Here is a 20,451-nt window from a genome sequence, read left to right on the forward strand (position 1 = left end):
AAAAAGAGAGAGAGAGAGAGAGAGAGAGAGAGAGAGAGAGAGAGAGATAACCCTATAACCCTGAATATTTTAAATTTCTTGGTGTTTTTGTTGTTGTTGTTGTTGTTGCTTTAATATTGAATTTGGAAGAATGAAAAGGAATCTCCTAAGTCTTTTGATTTAACACTTCAGTTTACTGAGTGATGGAGAGGGCCAGTAATGACATTTCATGGGTTTAAATGTTTATTTTCAAAATAAATTTCAAGTTACTGACTTTTTTAAACTGACATTTAATTGAAACTGAAGTTTAATGTCAGTATTGAGATGATTGCAGTTTGTCTCTAGCTGCTTTGCTGTACCACAGACCTGTGTGATGTGTTTTTGTGTGGGACAGCACAGTGTTGACCTTGCTTTCTCTTCACTCTGCCATGGAGTGTTACCTACAAATTTGAACTTTCTTAAAGAACTTGGAATAAGATACTGAAATCTGAGTCAGTTTATAACACCTACGGGGAAAAAAAGACACCTTTTCTGTTAATTATCACATGAACTCTAAAAATTGGCCTAAAATATTTTCTATTTTAATGAAATGGACCTTTGTTTAATCTTGTGTTGGGAACATGAGAATTATTTATTTTAGTATCTCCTTTTTTAAAGTGTTTCGTGACTAAATCAAGAAGAGGTTTCTTTTTCTTTTCTTTTTTGTTTGGGTCAGAATTATCAACCTGCTTGAGAGGTTACCTCTGTCATTGTGTGTTACTCCCTCTGATGGTAGTCCTCTATTTTAGTGCCAGTGAGTTCTGACGCTTGTACTTGGGCATTTTCAGTAGTACACATTAACTGTTGAATGAATAATTGAAGACTTGGATTGACAAGTCTTTGTGCCTTTGTGTGCTTTAATGAAAATTTTAGGCCCATGAGGCCAAGATCACAAATTTGATTTCTGTATTAGTCACTTGTTTTTCTAGTTTGTTTATGGACCATTTGAAAATGCACAGAAAATATTCCTGCTTTGGAAAAGTCTGTACAAGTGTTAATTTGCAAGGAAGAGTTATTATAGAGTTGTATCTTTCTTGAGTGATTAAAATTTCTCCACTCTTAAACTTTAAGAACGAAATTCAGAAATGTTCTCTAAGGGATTTGCTATTTTTGATTGTCTTGTTTTAACTTCTTTATGTGTACTATATCAAGTTATCTCAAATTATTTTTATCATAATGGATATTTTCAAGGTTCAAGCCTAAGTAGAAGGTATATTTTGGTTTTACCTTTTCATGTTAATCTTGGGAGGGGATTATGAGGTAGCATTTTCAGAATTTGTTGAAATACTGTTTTATTTCTCTTATTTAGGAACAGCATCTGAAGATGGTAAGAAGGAAATATTTTGTTAGTAACACAAATTCTTCTACCTCACTATTTTCATTGATAGGACTTAAATATTAAAACTAAAACAGGCTAATTTATTTGCAAGTCTGTCATTTGCTGGTTGTGGAAATTCTGCATTCTCCATTTGGTTATGCTGGTTGTGTGTATGGATTTTTTTTTTTTCTTAATTCTTCATCCTGCGGTTTTGCATCTTGGATCATCTCATGCTATAAAAACATCATTGCTTAACATGCTTATTAATATCTGGTATATAGTATGTACTTTCATTTTGCCAGTAATGATATTAGAGATGCTTTTCTTTTCGTTTTGCTTTTTTGTTTATTTTATGCTTCGTCATTTCTGCTTTGCAGGAGCACTGTCACTGTCACCACTTGATCATTGGATTTTAAATACTTTTATTTTATCTACTTTGAAATGTAGCTTTTAATTTTGAATCATCAACTAGGGAATTGATCACCGATTCAGATTAGGTTTGAGAATACAACTAAATTTCTGCATATACTTTCCCGAGTCAATTCACCTTAAAAATACTCTTTCTGGCTGGACATGGTGGTGCACACCTTTAATCCCTGCACTCAGGAGGCAGAGGCAAGCAGGTCTCTGTGAGTTCAAGGACAGCCTGGACTACATAGTGAGTTCCAGGCTAGTTGGAGCTACAGGGAAACCCTGTCTCAGAAAGACCAAAAAAAAAATTCCTTTTGAATTCATAGAAAGGAAAGTAATTCAATTTTTATATTTATCCTGCCTGAAGGTGGTCTTATTAAAGCCTTTGATTTTAAATATATTATTTTTCTTCAAAGTTGGACATGAATGACATTTTCTTGTGTAGAAAACCAAATGCATTAAACTTATTTTGTTCTATATCAGCTTTGATATGTTTAAAACTATATATTTGTATTTTAAGTTTAAATGAGACTACTCTAAAAACGTAATATCTAACTGTAAAAACAAATGGTGGCTTACTTAAGCACTTTCTAATTTAAAACATTAGCATGTGAACAGAATGTGAATGAATTCTTCATTTTGAAAGTAATAATTTGGTCTCTGTGTTTTGCTTTTTGGTGGTAAGCAGTCTCTAAAAGCCTGAGAGGCCTGAGGTGTGGGTTTCTTGGGGCCTTGATGTTGGTAGAGTGATAGGGCTCTACAGTCATCTCCAGGCTTGGCCTCTCATTGACTATCTCTTACCACTCATTCCTTAATTTTATCCCTACTCTTCAGTATATTTTCCCTAATCAATGTGATGATATTGGACTAGTCAGAGTTTGTGAATTTCCTATAGATACCTTTTCATTTAAAGGGACTTTGAGTACTTCTTTTTCAGTAGGTTTACTTTCGGTTTGGATCTGTTTGGGACTGCTGCTTGAGAGCACCAGAGTACCAAGCAGTATGGATTTGACTGTCATTGCTTTTACTCCTGGCAGCTCACTTTAATCTGCTGTTCAAGCACTCTTCAAGTGATAGCTGTCTTATTTCAGAATTTTAAAATACTTAAAAATAGTGAGGCTTACCCCACACACACTTAAGTATTCTAGAAAATGTTTTTAATTATGTAAATATTTTATTCCTTAGGCCGCGTGAGAGCAAAGCTTTCAGCACCACTTGCTGGTATGGGAAATGGAAAGACGGATTCTCGAGGAAGAAGCCGAACAAAAATGGTGTCTCAGTCCCAGCGTATGTACTGCTTGTCAGTCCTCCCATGTCTGTCAGTCTGCTAGGATAAGTGTGCTCCTTGTATCTTACTGTACTAGGAGGCTGAGCAGTGGATAAATGCAGAGCTGATTTGAAAAGCGACAAGCCACATACTGAGCTCTTGTTCTGTACTTTAGGTTCGTCGTCACCTGACAAAAATGAAGGTATTATTTTTCAATGTTTTGGGTCAGTTGTTGTGCATGTTTTGGAATTATTTTGAGTGGGTGTTGTCTTGTCTTTGTGTTATTAGGGCTGCATCATTGATTTCTGCCACTTAGAAAGAGAGGCTTCATCTGCTAGACAGACATTTGCATGGAGGTAGTTTAAACAAGAAGCCTTAGCACTAAGGTTTCACATTCTACTCAGAAACTTGCAGGTGTTGAAAATTGTGCCTTTTAAGAGGCAAAGTAATTTCCAAATATTGACATCAAAATCTGTTTATACCTAGAAAATGCAATCCAAAGACAGATAAGTAGTCTCTTCTTATTCTTTTCCTAAATCTGTTAGATCAACTTAATTTTGGTTAGCATTTTTGGCAGGTATATACTGATTTATAGTGAGGAAAATAGACTAAAATGGTCAGTTTTGATGTGTTTGAGATTTATATTTTTATTATTTCATGGGACACTGAGTTTCTCATAAGAACAATTTAAAAGCACAATTTTAGGCCTAGATATGTGTTACTAGATTAAACATATAGAAATAATTATTCATAATAATTTGTTCCCATTCCTTCTTGACCAAGGGTTTTTCCTTAGTACTTATCTCTAAAATCAGGTGATCTTTCTAAATAAGTAATTGTGAGGGCTTTTTAATTATCCTGGCTATTTTGGAAAGGAATGGATTTAACCATCTTCCACTGCTATTTACATGATTATTGTGATGTGGATGCTCTGTTTTATTAACCTGATTTCCTGCATCTTGGGATCTAGGTGGAAGAATGAGGCTTGAGGAAAACAAGGCACTTGAGTACATCTATCTTGCTTTCTCTTTCTAGAGTTAGAATGCTCAGCAGAGTAATGATGGAAGCACTCAACAGGATTCCTGAAAATAAGCAAAAATAGCCAGTAAAATTGGTTATCAAATTGAAGATTACTCACACAAAGCATGACAAATGGTCCTCTAGGCAAGAGTTTTTCTCTCAAACAAATCAGGAATAGATAGTATCACATTCTTTCAAGGTTCAGTATGATTTGAAATAATTCTTGGAGTAGATCTGTGAGCAGTGTAGCTTTTCTTCTCTGTATGTGCTGCCCAGCTCAGCATCAGTACAGCTATTAGAAAAGCAGTACAGCTATTAGAAAAGCAGAATCCCAGGTACCATCACAGATCTACCACATCGGATCTTTCACAAGATCACTGAGCAATCTCTGCCACAGTAAAGTTTAAGAAGACCTTGGAACTATATTGTCCAAGTTGGAGTCTTGGCTCTTCAAGGTTAAAGTTACTGTATTTCTGTAAACTAACCTGTAAAAGGAAGAGCATAATAGCATCTACTTCATGGGATTGTCACGAAAATCAGAAGGTATAGCACATTCAATACAGTTAAAACTTTGCCTTAGAGTAAATGCCATAGCTGTTAAAATTGTCCTCATTACTATTCATAATAAAATTAAAACTGAACTTTTATTCTTGTTAATCATTTGTATACCTTGCTATTCCTGTTGCCTTCATGAAACAGAAATCACGAAAAGTATCATGGAGTTAGGATGTTAAAATATAAAGAAAAATAAAGATAATCAGGAATTGTCCATGTCTGGGATCTAAGGATAAACTTAATTGTAAGGTCATAGTACTTTCTAAAATAACACCAGGTCTGACTTCAGGGCCTTTGTTTAATTTTTTTAACAGGTTATTAAGGGACCTCCTTTTCAATACACTGCAGCTTCATATTACTTCAGTGAAAAATAAAATTACTTTTCATTTGAATTTTTTTCACTTTAAAACCTTATCCTCAATACTTCAGGTGTGAGAACCTCATAGGACTTAAAACCTTTTTTCCCCACTATAAAATCATGCAGATTTTAAATCATACCAGAGAAACTTATTCATTTGCTTGCTTATTATTTGAATGAGTAACTGTTTCATTCCAGTTTCTTCATTAGAAAGACATATAATTTGTATGCAAGTTTCTTTATAACGTTGTACAGGATTATTAGTATTATCTCCATTTTTACTTTGTTGTGAAGTGATTCTTGAGGCGTTGCATGGTCTTCCGTGTTTTTGTATCATCGTTTAGAAAAAAAAATTAACCTCTTGGATCAAAGCAGGTGTGTACTATGGCTAACCAGTATAAATGAAAGCAGTCGTAGTGGAGACACTTGTAGATTTACATTTAACAAAGATCTGTGTCCTTGTTTTGTTGGTCGTGACTGGTAGTGTACAAGATGATTGTACTGCCTGTCAGGAGCTTTCTCCCCTCTATCTACCTCTTGTTTTTCTGTGGATCTTAACGATAAAATTCATAGCTTTTTCATGTAATTTTTCTTCAGCTATAAGATTTGATAATTGCATATAATTTTAAATTAAATGTTTAAAAAATAAAAATGAAAACATTTAATTACTCAAATACTGAACAGTGATAGGAAAGCTGAAGAATTTGCATTTACTTTTGCAACTCATTTCATCTGCTTTGTACATGAGTGTCAGCTGTAAAAACTAAGTGTACTGCTTTGTGACAGACATTTGTGCTATGGGATTTTTTAAAGTTTGCTCTTTTTTTTGCGTTAGGTTTGTTTTTTTCCTGACAACTGACTAAAGCTTTGTTATTTTCATCTGCCATCCATTTTAAAACTGCTCCTTCCCTCTTCATGGATTGTAACCCTTACCCTAATTCTGCCTTTACACTTGTTCAGGATCACAATCTGCTAATATCATTGGTGGTAAGAATCTATAGACTTTATGTGTGCATCTCTTGTTTGGTCACTTATTTTCATGAACAAAAATGAGTTCTATTCAGCAGAAATTCTTATAACTGTCCATCATTCTGTAATTGTACTGAAGCAAAAAATTGCCAGCTGTGATTTTTCTTTGGCTTGTCTTTATTTTGTCATGAAAACCCTAAATTTTAAAAATTATTCAAGTTCACTCTATAGATATATTCAAAACATAAGATGATAAGATGATAGTTTTTGTTCAGAATAAGAGAAAATCGGTATCCAACTTGAAGTTTTACATTTAGCACATTTTTGGTTACCATGCTCCTCCCTGGGGTCAACATGCCCTTTCTCATCAACTCTGTTGTTTACCAAAAGGAAATAATTACCCTTGGTTCTACTGGAGAAAGAGCCTTGGTATTTTCTTCTAAGTATAAATGATTCCAAATGAGTTCTAGTGCTGGACTTAGCCCAGTCTTTGGATCAAAGGGTCGTGAAGAAGAGAAAATAATGATTGAAGTGAAATGCACACACACAACTCTTTGGAGGCGGTGTAGGTGAGTTTGGATAGCTAGAGAGGGAGCTTGCATACTTTTAATAAAGCAATAAATCCAAGGTAGAAAGAACAGCTGAGCTGCTTCTAAGCTGTGCAATTCCTGTCTGCTGAATAGACCAATATTTCAAGACAATCTCTAGTCTTTCTTACCAGTACCTTCACCCACACAAGTTTATATTGATTTTTAACTGAATGCATACTGTATGTACCCAGTTCATTATAATTTTTATATTGTTGCCAGCCTTCCCACAAACTTCCATTTGCCTATCTTGCATTGTGAGTTTGTGGCATGTTGAGTGTTTGAATGTTTTGGTGTGTGTGTTTAGTTTAGATACTGCATGGTGAAACAGGTGTGTCTATTATCTTCAGAGAAGGAGAAAGAAACCAGACTTGAAGATTCTTCACCTGCAACATCATGAAACTTTTCAAATGAGCAATCATTTTAAAGTAGACTTGAATAATTTCTTTATAACTTAGAACCCTTCTACTCAAACAATAAATTATTAATTTCACGGGAAACAATACTTGGTTTACAATATTGTTATCACCAGTGGAATGTGTTTAATTTTGTGTACTGATAAAGTTTAAGAACTAAGCAAGAATATAAATAGTAGGGAATCACAGACCAGCAGCCCACTGAACACATCCAGCTTACTCTGTAAATGTGTTGTTGAACTGCAAAGCCACCTAAAATCGGGAGATTTCAAAGCTTTTGTTTTTGAAAATTCTCAAGAGATTGTTGGTATTACCTGAAGACAGAGCTGGTTAGAATTAAGTCACCTCCTCCATAGGAAAGGTCAAACAGTCCCCAGATCAATCTCCTGACATTCTGCCTTGTACTTGGTGCTTTTTATTGACAGCCAGTGCTACTCCTTATTGGCATTTGAGTCTTTACTCTGCTGGGTGGAAATGAAGCACAGTTGAGTTAAATAGTGCAGCATGAGCCAGAACTCCTGTGTAGTAGTGCAGGGTAACAAAGGGAAGAGGTTGATCCTGAAGATTTATTTAAATGCAGGTTTAACTTTTGTGTAATGTTACCATTTTGACTCTCCAGTTAGATTGTATCTGACCATTCATGCCCAATTTTTTTCTCCATATATACATAAAGCACTTTGATAAGGAAAACATTCTCTTAAAAAGATAACCCATGAATTTCTAGTGTAAAAATGGGTTTCTTGCTGGGCATGGTACTGCATATCTGTGATCCCAGCAGTTGGGACATGGAGGCAGGAGGATCAGTTCAAGTTCAAGACCAATCTAAGCTATATAACAAGTTCCTGACTTTGACATTTCCCTCTTAGTCCTATACATTATATATATACATATATATATAATGTATATACTTAGTCCCTAGTACTCGTATACCTTAGAAGGTGGCCACCCAAGAGCTCTCTGCCTTCAACTAGCAACAAACAAATTTCTTACTCAGCTAGCCTAATTTTGTCAACATTTAATTTTATTCTTTGACAATTCATACATGTATATAATATATCTTGATCATATATTCTTCCCTCCCTCTCCCCCAACCTTTCTACATGTCCCTCTCCCACCATCACATCCCCTTTTTTTGTTTTTTAAAGTAACTTACTGAGTTTAGTGCTGCATGTGCCTGGGTGTGGGGGTATGTAACTTGCCGGGGACTGTACCCCTGAAAAGAAACTGGCTCTACCTTCTCTAGCAGCCATCACATGTCAATAGCTCCTCAGCTATGGGTGGGATCTTGTGAACCCGCCCCCTTTCATGCTGGAATGGTAACTGGCTTGATCTTGTGCAGGTAACCACAAGTGCTGTGAACTCATAAGTATAATGACCATGTTATGTCCACTGCACTTCACAGCATTTACCTCAACCCTCTCTTACATTCTTTCTGCCTCATCTTCTGTGATGTTTCCTGAACTTTGGATGGGCTGAGGGTTGGGGGTTTGATGTAGATGTCCCATTTAGGGACGACCACTCAACAGTCACTTATTTATTCCCAGCTCTTTGGCCAGTTATGAGTTCTGCATTAACCACACCCACTGCATAAAGAAGCTTCTCTGACCAAATTTGAAAGCAGCACGATTTTTAATTTTGTAAAATTAAAAAATATACATAGCATCAGATGATTGTGTCCATTCAGAGATATCTTAGCAGGCAAACTATTTAAGAAAAAGTAAGTTATCATTGTTATATATTTAACAATTAATAGTAATAATGGAAATTAGGTGTTTTACTCCCTTTAAGTAGATATTTTTCACAGAACACCTTATCCATCTGAAATGTATCATCAGATATGTGATTTCTTTTGCAATCTTTTTTTTACTGTGCCCTAAAATATTCAATAGTATTGTTAACATCAAGCACAGTATAGTTTCCCTACGAGTTTATGATTACATACAGATCTTTCTCAGTCCAATTCTTCAGCCTTAGAACCTGCCATAGTACCACAGTTTTCTCACAGTTCACCAAATTCTCTTGGCATTGATGTTTTCTTTTTTTTTTTTTTGGTTAATGTGTTTGGTGTTTAGCTGGCAGTCGATCTGGGTCTCCGGGAAGAGTTCTAACCACAACAGCCCTCTCTACTGTGAGCTCTGGTGCTCAACGGGTCCTGGTCAATTCAGCCTCAGCCCAGAAGAGAAGCAAGATACCACGGAGCCAGGGCTGCAGCAGAGAGGCCAGCCCTTCTAGGCTTTCAGTGGGTAAGACTTGTGTGTGAGGGGGCACCTTTGATTTCTTTGAAGACCTTGGAGTATGAGTAGGCACATACGGATCTAATACAACTTAGAAGTTCAAGGAGAATTAAAGTATAGGTTGTTGAAATGTAGGGTATAAACTGAATCTTGGAAGTATTTATAGGAGGTTTGAAAAATACAACATTTTAACACACAAGATTATTGTGGAGTTTTCAACTTACCTCTTACATACATAGGCATGTGTGCACATAAATTCCAGTGGTGTGTGTTAGCCACTGCTGTTTCTGTCTGACTTATGGTAGGGGGAAATGCTTCTTCAGTACTAATCAACAAGTATTTTCTGTGTATTGACAAGAATACTTTCAATTTCAGGTAATAGAAATTATAATTAAAACCAGCTTAAATGGTAAAATTGAATGTATTGTTTACCTCAACTGAAATATTTGCAGATTGTGCAAGCATCAAGGTTGATTGGTTCACATTGTCTTCGTGAACCCAGATCTGTTTACTTCTGTACATCTCTGTTTCCCCTTCTTCTTTCCCTTCCTCACTTTTTTCCCTCCTTCCCTTTTCCCATTCTTCACCAGTCATGGTACTGACTTTGTCCTCAGGATGGCTGCCTTTTGATCTGTCATACCCAGAGCAGAAATCTCTTTAACTACTCCATCTTGTTTATTTGTTTGTTTAGACAGGGTCTCTCTGGATCCCTATTTGGCCTGGAACTCACTATGTTAATCAGGCTGGCCTGGATCTGCCATTCACTAAAGGTGTGCGCCCCCAGGTCCAGCTACTCCCAACCTTTTTTTTTTAATTCTATATTTTATGTGTATGAATGTATTGCCTGCATATATGTAAGTGTACCCAAGTTGTACAATCCCCACAGAGGTCAGAGAGGGCATTGGGCCCCCTGAAACTGGAGTTACAGACAGTTGTTAGCCGCCATGTGGGTCCTGGGATTACAAAGGCATGTGCCACCATGGCTGGCTACTCTCTTTTTTTCATTGTGTTTTGTAGATTACCTATGTAACTTTAAGTAGAGAATATTCTGTTAGTTGCTTTGTTTTATTTCACTTCAGCCAGTTTTTAAATTCCTTTACCTTTTACCTTCTGTTTTCTTGGACTTGCTAGCCTAATGCTTACTTTTTTTTTTTTTTTTTTTTTTTTTTTTTTTTTTTTTGTTTTTTGGTTTTTTGGTTTTTGTGAGACAGGGTCTCCAGCTGTCCTGGAACTCTCTATGTAGACCTGGCTGGCCTTGAACTCACAGAGATCCGCCTGCCTCTGCCTCCCGAGTGCTGGGATTAAAGGCGTGCACCACCACGCCCAGCCCAATGCTTACATTTTTAAATTAATTAGTTATTAAATGAATTTACTGTGTGTGTTTGTGTGTATGTGCATGTTGAAGTCAGAGAACAGCTTTCAGAAGTCAGTTCTGTCCTTTTACCATGTGAGTTCTGGGTATTAAACTCAGATGCTCAGGTTTCCCAGTCAATACCTTTATCTACTGAGCCATCTCACTGGCCTAATTTCTATATTACTAAGGTTTATACATTTACATTCACAAGCAAGTCTTTCTTACTTTCTCTGTAAGGTAACTTTAAAAGTTGAAAAGTGCTGGGCATAGTAACTGATGCCTGGAGCCTGTAACCCCAGCATTCGAGGGGTAGAAGCAAAAGGATGAAGAGTTTAAAATCAGCCTGGTCTACATAGAATGTCTTTTTAAAAAATGTTTTAAAGTAGGGGGTGGTGATGCACACCTTGAATCCCAGCACTCAGGAGGCAGAGGCAGGTGAATCTCTGAGTTTGAGGCCATCCTAGTCTACATTGTGAGTTCTAGGACAGTCAGGGCTACAGGGAGACCCTGTCTAAACAAACAAACAAACCCACCCCCAATTATTTTAAAGACAAAAGCTGAAAAGCTATAAGTTATATTTACTGTGTTAAGAGCAAATAAATGTTTGCTGCCAAGACACCAGTGTGCTGTGGCCTCATCTCCTAGTAGTACACTGAGTGGTGAATCTCAAAGTATGGAAAGGGAATGTTCCTACCACACAAAAATGAATTCTCTTTGCTTATAGTCCTGCCAGTTACTTAAAATTATATCATAATTTGAGCTACTTTGCATTTGGAATGTGACTTCCTATATAATTTTGCAGGAATTTATGGTTCTGCATCGGCTGTGGTTTATAAAGAAATACTCTCCTCCCACATCTTTGAGTGTCCCCCTCCTCTCAGTGGTACCTACTGTGTGAAGCTTCTTGCTGTGAGTTACTCTGTCTGTGTGCTGGGTGTTGCCTGGACCTCTTGCACAGCAGCCCCTTTGAGATTCCCATCCACTGGATTGAGTAAACTCTCTCTCAGGTGGTCTCACAGACATGCTGAAATAAATTCTTCAGAAACAATGTGTAGGAGTCCAGCTTTTTGTGCCTGTGTGAGAATGTCTTTGTTCAGTGTGAATTGGAGACTTCCTTTAGCTGATATCCTTAGTAGCAGTTCTTACTCTTGCCAAGCCTACTTTTTGGTCCAAGAACCCTTAGAGATTTCTTCTTGGTTGATTTGCCTCTTTTTGTTTTCCAGACATTAGTTTAAGTTCTCTATTCCACTTTTAGTCAATACTCTTTAGATTTTCTGTCACCTCTTCCTTTTCTTCCCCCTTTCATAGAGATTGAAAGTTACATAGTGTAAGTCCAGCCTAGGCTATTTGGTCTCAGAGACCCTGTCTCAAAGAAGAGGAAAACAAGAGTAATTTATTTTCAGTCTTAAAAACAAAACACCCATTATTAATCAGTTCTTAAATAAGAAAAGCTAAAGCTAAAATTTTGAAAAGCCTCAATTCTTTCTTGTGCTTTTTCTTACTGTGCTGTCACTGTATGCCAGCCCGAAGCAGTCGTATTCCTCGACCAAGTGTGAGTCAAGGGTGCAGCCGGGAAGCCAGTCGGGAAAGCAGCAGGGACACAAGTCCAGTCCGCTCTTTTCAGCCCCTTGGTAAGTGTCTGGGCAGGTGTGAGGTGCACTGCCTTCCCAGTGGACTGTTTCCATCCGAGAACCACACGTTCCTGAATTTTGTCTTCCTCGGCTGTATCTCTTTTCCTGTATCTTCTGTCCTGAGGAAAGAGTCCAAAATAAAAAAAGCAGAACGAGCCGGGCATGGTGGTGCGCACCTGTAGTCCCAGCACTCGGGAGGCAGAGGCAGGCAGATCTCTGTGAGTTCAAGGCCAGCCTGGTCTATATAGTGAGTTTCAGGACAGCTGGGGCTACAGGGAGACCCTGTCTCAAAAAGACAAAAAAAAAAAAAAGAGGTAAAAAGAGGTTACATTCAAATCAACCTGCAGCATTTAAAAACAATATTAAATATTCACTCTCAGGTGAAATATGGACTATTTAGTTTGATAAGCTTTATTCCTTTTCAACAGGAAAATTGGCCTTTCACCTTAGATCATTTAATTTAGGCTTCTAGAAAAACTACTACAAAATAATATATGAAGTACTTATCAGTGGGAAGAATTACATTTTTACAGTGCTTTATAGTTAACAGTTATTTGTCACACATTAGCTAATATCATGTCACTGCAGTAAAACTTGTTTATTCCTGATTATAGTTTGTGTTATAACTTTGATTATAATGCTGTATTTGTCACAATTATAAAAGTATTAAGTTATTTTTTAAGACTTTAATGTTTCCTAGATTACTGGAGAAGCATAATTTTTTACATTGAGAATCATTAGAATCTCTCCATGACATTCTAACCAGTACTTTAGATATACAATCTATAGTCATACTGTTTTCTTTGACATATATAGCTTCTTAGAATGCTTAGAGGGTTGCTCTTTGATATGCATAAGAAGAATATGGTTCTACAGTTGTCTGTTGGAATTCTTATTTTCTCATATATGCATGTAAGTATAAAACTTGTAGTGATTAAATTCTGTTTCCCTGGGCCATTCGGTTTGTCATTGGGCTTTATTGTACTGCCCTGCACAATGTGTTCAACTAGGGACACAACCTCAGTTGCCAGGACTTTCTCACTTTCTATTCTGTCTGTGGGAAGGTGCCAAGGTAGAATTCTTACACCAGTAAGATCAAATTTAACATATACTTTGCTGGAGATGTTTTTAGTTATCAGCCAGCAGTGTTAGGCTGTAGAATATTTTTGAGTGTGTTTGTATTCATTTGCATACATAGGCATGGCACATCTTTATATGCATAGTTTTTTATTTTTTAAAAAGACAGGGTCTCAAAAAAAAAGAAAAAGAGACAGGGTCTCCCTGTAGTTCCAGTTGGCCTGTGGCCCAGAACTTGCTATGTAGACTATGCTGGCCTGGAACTCATAGAGATCCACTTGCCTCTGCTTCCTGAGTGCTGGGATCAAAGTGTGCAACCATGCCTGGCATATGCGTACATTTAAAGAAATGAAATTCTACATTTGTATAAAATAAGCATGCCTTGTACAGGAGTTGAAAGAAGTAGAGCACACATGGGCTAGAGATGGCTTAATGGTTAAGAGCGTTTACTGCTCTTGCAGAGGACCCGAGTTCAATTCACAGCACCCACATGACAGCTAAGAACCATCCTTAACTCCAGTTCCAGAGGATTCTGATGCTGTCTTCTGACCTCTACAGCATTGTACAACATGGGTGCACTCACATACATGCAGGCAATACACTCAAACACATAAAAATTTTTAAAAAAGAGTACACATATGGTAGTTTAATAACATAAGTTCTGGGGTCAGATGACTTGGGTTCATATCCCAGCTCTGCAACCTTTTTATGCCTAGATCTCCTTATTTATAAAATAAGGATAAGCATATACATACTACGATTGTGTGGAAGTTTCTGTATTTGAGAAAATATGTTAAAGGCAATATTGGGCACTCAATGAGCATTTATTTACTGTAGTCATCCTGGTTATCCTCCCTGCCACTACCAGTGCTGTGACTGATTTTTTTCCCATCTAGACTCTGGTCACTCACCCTAAAAACAGTTCTTTATACTTCAGTGTCAAAGAGCTCAGATTTTTTTTTAACGGTATGCACATTTATGTAATGCTAATACTGCAGTGAATTCCTAAAAAACATATGAAGAAGAAACCAAATGTGTTTCTATACATATTAAGCTTGTACAGTTGTCAGAGATTACTGGAAATGTATAGCCATGTCCTTTTTACTAAAAAGGTAAACATGTTTAGTTGGGCACAGTAGCAAACACCTACTATAATCCATGGCATTATAAGTTTGAAACCAGTCTAGTTATTATAGCAAGACTGTTTCAAAACTAACAAAAAGATGTTATCATGGTTAATACGCCAGTTAAAAAAATTTGTGGTGATGGGAATTATAGGTCCTTGCACATACATAGCAGAAGTACTGCCACTGAGCTATATACCCAACTCCCAATAGGCCAATTTTTTTAGAAAGCTGTTGTCTTTTTTGTGACTGTCTTAAAAAGCTCAGGCTGGCCTCAAACTAGCTATGTAGTCAAGGCCAGCCCTGAACTCCTGATCATCCAACCTTAGCCTTCTGAGTCCTGGGATTACAGGTTTATGCTACCATATTCAACTAGGCCATTAATTTTCTAGATTAATTTCAAAGTTTCCATTTGATAAATTACTTAGATTTTGTTATTAAGGAAAACTAAGTTCCTGATTCTCATAAAACTTCCTATTTGTGGGACCTGGAGAGATGATTCAGCAGTTAAGAGCATTGCTGCTTTTGCAGAGAACCTGGTTCTAGTCCCAGCACCCACATAAACCCAGTTCCAAGGGATCAGCTGCCCTCTTCTGGCCTCCTCAGGCATTGCATGCATGTAATATACTTAACACACTTAAAATAAAAATAATCTGTCAGGCGTAGTGGTGCATGCCTTTAGTCCCAGCACTCAGAGGCAGAGGCAGGCAGATCTCTGTGAAATCAAAGCCAGCCTGGTCTACATAGTGAGTTCCAGGCCAGCTGGGGCCACAGCTGGTGTCTCAAAAAGACACCCCCCTAAAAAAAATCTTTTTTTTTTTTTTTTAAATTTCTGTTTGGGCCAAATATAATAAAACATTTTCATCATATTGTGTTCATATTTTTATCAATCCCTCAGTCAATTTGCAAGATTTTTTGTAATTGTTTTATTTACATACATGCATTTATTTACTGCATAGCAACTGTATGTTGTAACCCATGCTTCTAATTCCAACATTCAGGAGGCTGGTTAGTCCTGCTTGTTTCACAGGGGTAGAGTATTAAGAGATTAAGTTGTCCTCAGTGTTCCCATTTTCTGCTACATTTTCCCTGCTCTCTATTCCTTAGTACACATGCTGGCATGGTAGGATCTTTTTGTCCCTTGTAATTTCGAGTCTTGAAACCCAGCACATGGATTCCATAACTCGTTATACAGTCCCTTATCAATTTCTGCAGCTTGTCACACAGTCCTGTATCACAAGGCCAGTGTGAAGAAGTCAGAGCATCAGCCAGAGCTGAGCAAAGTTGAACTTCTCTGGAACTTGAACTGGAACCAAGATTTAAAAAATAATAATAATTAAGATTTCACTGGGTGTGGTAGTACATGCCTTTAATTCCAGCACTCAGAACACAGAGGCTGGTGGATCTCTTTGAGTTCAAGGCCAGCCTGGTCTACATAGTGAGTTCTAGGCCAGCTGGGTCCATAGGGAAACCCTATCTCAAAAAGACCAGACCAAAAAAAGTTATTTTCTATATTATAACTATAAGTTTGGTGCCTCTTACTTGTTATCTTCAGCCAGAGGTAACTTGATTCTTGGAAGATTTTCAAAGATTTTCATCCACAAGCATTTCCAAATTTACACAAGTTGTTCTTCATTATTTTAGACTATTTTTTGTAATGTAAAATTAAAACAGTATTGAAATTATTTTACTAACTTGCTATTCATCTTTTAGTAGTTACTATTTTCAGCACAGTTCTCTCTTCTTAATCCTTCTTTCTTTCAATCTTTTTCACTTTTTTTCCTGTACATTAGGGCATTTTATAGCAAGCAAAAAAGTGATTTCTGTTTCACAAATCCTTAACAGCTTTAAGTAGTTCAGCTGAGGAAGACTAACTTGAAAATTTAAGCCATATAAATGTTAAAGTGCATTTATGTGACAATTTATTTCTGTATGTAAGACAAAGATCAACTTTATGATGTTTATCAAAATCTGAATCAAGATTTAAATATTTTTATTTTATGTATATGAGTGTATTGCCTGCATGTTTGTGAGTGCACCCGTGTTGTACAATGCCATGGAGGTCAGAAGAGGGCTTCGGATTTCCCTGGAACTGGATCTAGGGACAGTTCATAGCCACCATGTGGGTGCTGTGAATCGAACCCAGGTCCTCTGCAAGAGCAGTCAGTGCTCTTAACCGCTGAGCCATCTCTCCAGCCCCATGAATCAAGATTTAAAGTGGAAAGTTTAAGTTTAGGTTTAGAGTAATATTTAGAAAGATATCTTATAGAGTGTGTGTGTGTGTGTGTGTGTGTGTGTGTGTGTGTGTGTGTGTGTGTCTTGGCCCCAGGTCCCACCTGGCCTAGAATTCACTATGTAGACCAGGTTGGTCTTTGATCTCACAGAGATCCACCTGTCTCTGCCTCCAGAATGCTGTGATTTAAGGTGTGTGCCACCACATCTGGCACTTTACAAATTCTTTTAGTTTTTTTAGATCCACTAAAAAAAAAGATCCACTCCCAAGTGCAGAACTTACATTCTGTGGACCATTATGAAAACATGTATGTTAATATAAATGAAACGTTGAATAATTGGGAGAGGGTATATGTACTTTGTAAGAGCAGAGGTACTGAAGGTCCTGAGTTGTATCACTAAGTAGTGTGGTTATTATCCTATAAATTAACCTCTGTGCTCTAATTTCCCCATCTGTCTTAGTCTGTCCAGGTTACTATAACAAATGCTATAGATTGGGTGTGTATAAGTGACTGAAATTTAGCCTCACCGTTCTGGAGGCTAGGAAATACAATATCGAGGTATCAGTGTTTACTGAGGCCCCATCTCCTGGTTCATATACATGCTGTGGTGGTGTCCTCGTGTAGAAGGAGCCGTCTGACTCTTTGGGTAATCCTGTATTAGTACTTGTCCTCATAACCAGATTGTCTCTCAGAGGCCTCACCTATCTTTTAATGCTATCCTGGGGATCAAGAATTCAGCCTGTGAATGGAGGGACACAAACATTTAGACCTATAAAATTGAAATAATAAGGACTGGAGAGATGACTCAGTATTTAAGAGCACTTGCTGCTCTCATAGAGGCATAAGGCGTACAAGTGATATACATACATGCAGGCAAAAGTAAAAAAAGGCAAAACTATAAAATAAAATTGAAATAATAACAGTTATCTCTTTGGTTATCAAGATTAAAGAAGATAAGTTTAATTTATTATTAGTTACTAGTTACCATAGTGGTTTTTTTTTTTTTACTACAGTGTTTGTTTTTGTTTTGTTTTCATGCTTGTATTTTTGACATTTCCTTCCATTTGAATACTTGCCTTTTTGTCTCCTATAGGCCTATGTTTGTCCACTTAGGTATAAGTTGTATTTGTGTGCCAGGGCTGAGCTTACAATGCTAATTTTAATGTTCAGTTGCCACATGTGGCAGTATTCTGATCATTAACTATTGAGTAACAGCAGTGTTGACTAACTCTCCTTGCCTGACAGTAGTGCTGCCCCTAGTCCTTGTTTCTGTGGTGATAGATGAGGTTTGTATGGTCCTGTTATTCCAGCCTCCAGACACCATTCCAGATCCACTGGTGCCCTCTACGCCCCCGATGTGTATGGGGCCTCAGGTGAAGGATGAGTACATTTTCACTATCATCTGTGCATTCATTTCAGATTTTTTCCTTTTCAGTTTTCATCACATAATATTCATTTTTATATTTGTTTTGTCTTTTTAAATTTTAATTTATTAGAGAATAATTCACCCCCTCCTTCCCAAGTAACTTTTTCCCTCTAGGAACTGTAGCATTTTTTTTCACTGGTAGATGGACATTTTTCTTTTGTATAACTTGTGTCATTTTAAAATATAGATATGTTTTATGTTCTTAGTTATGTACTTCATCTTTATATGTGTGTTTAAAAAAAAAAAAAACCAAAATGGTGGATGAAGTGTTTTAATTGTAAATACAGGTACACAAAGCAGTTGTTGCATGGGTGGGAATTCATCTCTGATTTGTCTATGTGTCTCAGAATGTTGGGCACATAGTAGTCCCTTAACAGTTATTGAACATTCAAGATTTCTTTGCTAAAGAAGAAAATCCGGTTTTTTGTTGTTGTTTTCTTTTTTTAAGGAGAGATTAAAATTGGAGCTTTTCTTCTGGTGAATTGCTGGTGTGACTTCATCAATCCCCCTAACCATTCCTGGTTAAGGAGGTTCTGGGTTGCTTATGGTTCACTCATTTGGAGAGGCTTGCCTGAACTGACAGCTGGATTCCATCCAGGGCCATCAATGTCCAAGCCCTCGGTCTACCTGGTAGTGCTTAGCAAACAGCTGTTCTTTAAATTTGTTTCTCATTTGTCAATAATTTTAATTGCCGGTTTCCTTTCATTGACTGAAAACTCAGTGTGCCCAGAAAAATACAATACTGCTTTTAAAATGCTTTGCCCCATTGGTTTTTTTTCCTCCTTAATAAGGGTTTTGAAATTTCCCAACCTGACATTATTACATCTGTGATTGGCTGAAACCTGTTTTCCTTTTTCTTTTGATGAATTAGGTCCAGGGTATGGGATCAGCCAGTCAAGCCGATTGTCATCCTCGGTCAGCGCCATGCGAGTCCTGAACACAGGCTCCGACGTGGAGGAGGCGGTAGCCGATGCCTTGGTACTCTTCTCCATTTCCCTGTTCTTGAACATGTTCCAGCTACAAAATCAGTGCATACATGAGCCTTCCTTCTGCCTGTGTGGGCCAGGAGATGGGGGTAATTCCTATTAGTAGACCAGTACACTTAGGATTGAACCTTACTAATTATTCAGAATTTTAGACTAGGGCTAATAGTTTTAATAGGTTATCACAAACAGAAATGTTGATATGTTTAATAGTAGTGATCTGTTTTATGCACTGAATGTATGGTTTGGTTTAAGCAGATTAGTATAAGTATTCTTAGAAGTATTGGTATAAGTATGTACACTTACAAATATGGAATATCAGCCAGACGTGGTGGCGCATGCCTTTAATCCTAGCACTCAGGAGGCAGAGGTAGGCAGATCTCTGTGAGTTCAAGGCCATCCTGGTCTACATAGTGAGTTTCAGGAAAGCTGGATCTACTGGGAGACCCTGTCTCAAAAAAGACCAAAAAAAAAAAACAAAACCAAACATGAATATCAAGGCTTTCTTAACCTTGATGATATGTAGAGATTGTTGGATTATTTGTATCTTCTGAGCTGAGAGAATGTTCAGCTTCAAGGCAAATTTAAAATAAAATATCCTCCTGGTTCTTTATCCTTACACATTGAATACTGTTTTTCAAAACATACTCTATGGAATCATCATAGTTTGTTGGAAGACTGCTCTGTAGCATGTATATTTACACATATATGTGTATAACATATACCTTGTTCTCAGGTAAAATTATGAGGGAGGAGCCGGGTGTGGTGGCTCATGCCTGTAGTCCCAGCACTTGGGAGGCAGAGGCAGGCAGATCTCTGTGAGTTCAAGGCCAGCCTGGTCTACATAGTGGGTTCCAGGACAGCTGGGGCTACAGGGAGACCCAAAAACAAAAAAAAAAAAACAAAAAAGAAAAAAAAAATGAGGGAAGACTTGAAATGATGTGTATAATTCATTTGGCTAAACTTCCCAAATCAATTCAATATAACTCTTTCCAATTAAGAATTATAATGGGTACAGCCAAGTAGTAGAATGCTTGCTTAGCATACACAAGGCCCTGGGTTCATTTTCTTTTAGGGGAGCCATGGGGATGGTACTGGGATTGAACTTGGCCTTGTTCATACTGAATTTCTTAACTGCAATTATGAAAGGCCTTGTCTTTATGTTTTGGCAGTGCCATAATGGATCTCAGGCAAACAGTATGGAACTTAGCTATATCCCAGGCCTCTCACCTTTGTTTAAAAAATTTTTTTAATTTATATATATATGTGTGTGTATGTGTGTGTGTGTGTGTGTGTGTGTGTGTGTGTGTGTGTGTACACACATAAGTATAGGTGCCCCAGTGTTCTTATTGTGCTATAGATGTCAAAGACATATTTTTAAAAATATTCATTGGTTAGTAGCTATAATTGATTATCACTTGTGTGTGGTTCTAACAATGGTGAATTTTTCTCTTTACTGCAACCATTTG

The 20,451-nt window shown here is 37.2% G+C and overlaps 1 protein-coding gene across 27 annotated transcripts in view; it reads left to right on the forward strand.

Annotated features, from left to right (window-relative positions):
• Positions 1–20,451, forward strand: part of Clasp2 (cytoplasmic linker associated protein 2) — a 220,169-nt gene that overhangs the window by 117,731 nt on the left and 81,987 nt on the right. For 8 of the 27 annotated variants that reach the window (XM_008833404.2, XM_029563661.1, XM_029563659.1 and 5 more), the window contains 7 exons: positions 1,328–1,345; positions 2,933–3,034; positions 3,190–3,216; positions 8,992–9,162; positions 12,031–12,138; positions 17,884–17,946; positions 18,871–18,977. In XM_008833404.2, coding sequence (XP_008831626.1) covers positions 1,328–1,345; positions 2,933–3,034; positions 3,190–3,216; positions 8,992–9,162; positions 12,031–12,138; positions 17,884–17,946; positions 18,871–18,977 — 596 coding nt within the window. The remainder of the gene's footprint in view (positions 1–1,327; positions 1,346–2,932; positions 3,035–3,189; positions 3,217–8,991; positions 9,163–12,030; positions 12,139–17,883; positions 17,947–18,870; positions 18,978–20,451) is intronic. The other 19 variants (XM_008833407.2, XM_029563665.1, XM_008833412.2 and 16 more) reach the window with 6 other exon arrangements.

This window comes from Nannospalax galili, unplaced genomic scaffold, assembly GCF_000622305.1.
Source record: "Nannospalax galili isolate Female #2095 unplaced genomic scaffold, S.galili_v1.0 scaffold1176, whole genome shotgun sequence".
In the NCBI taxonomy this organism is placed as follows: Eukaryota; Metazoa; Chordata; class Mammalia; order Rodentia; family Spalacidae; genus Nannospalax; species Nannospalax galili.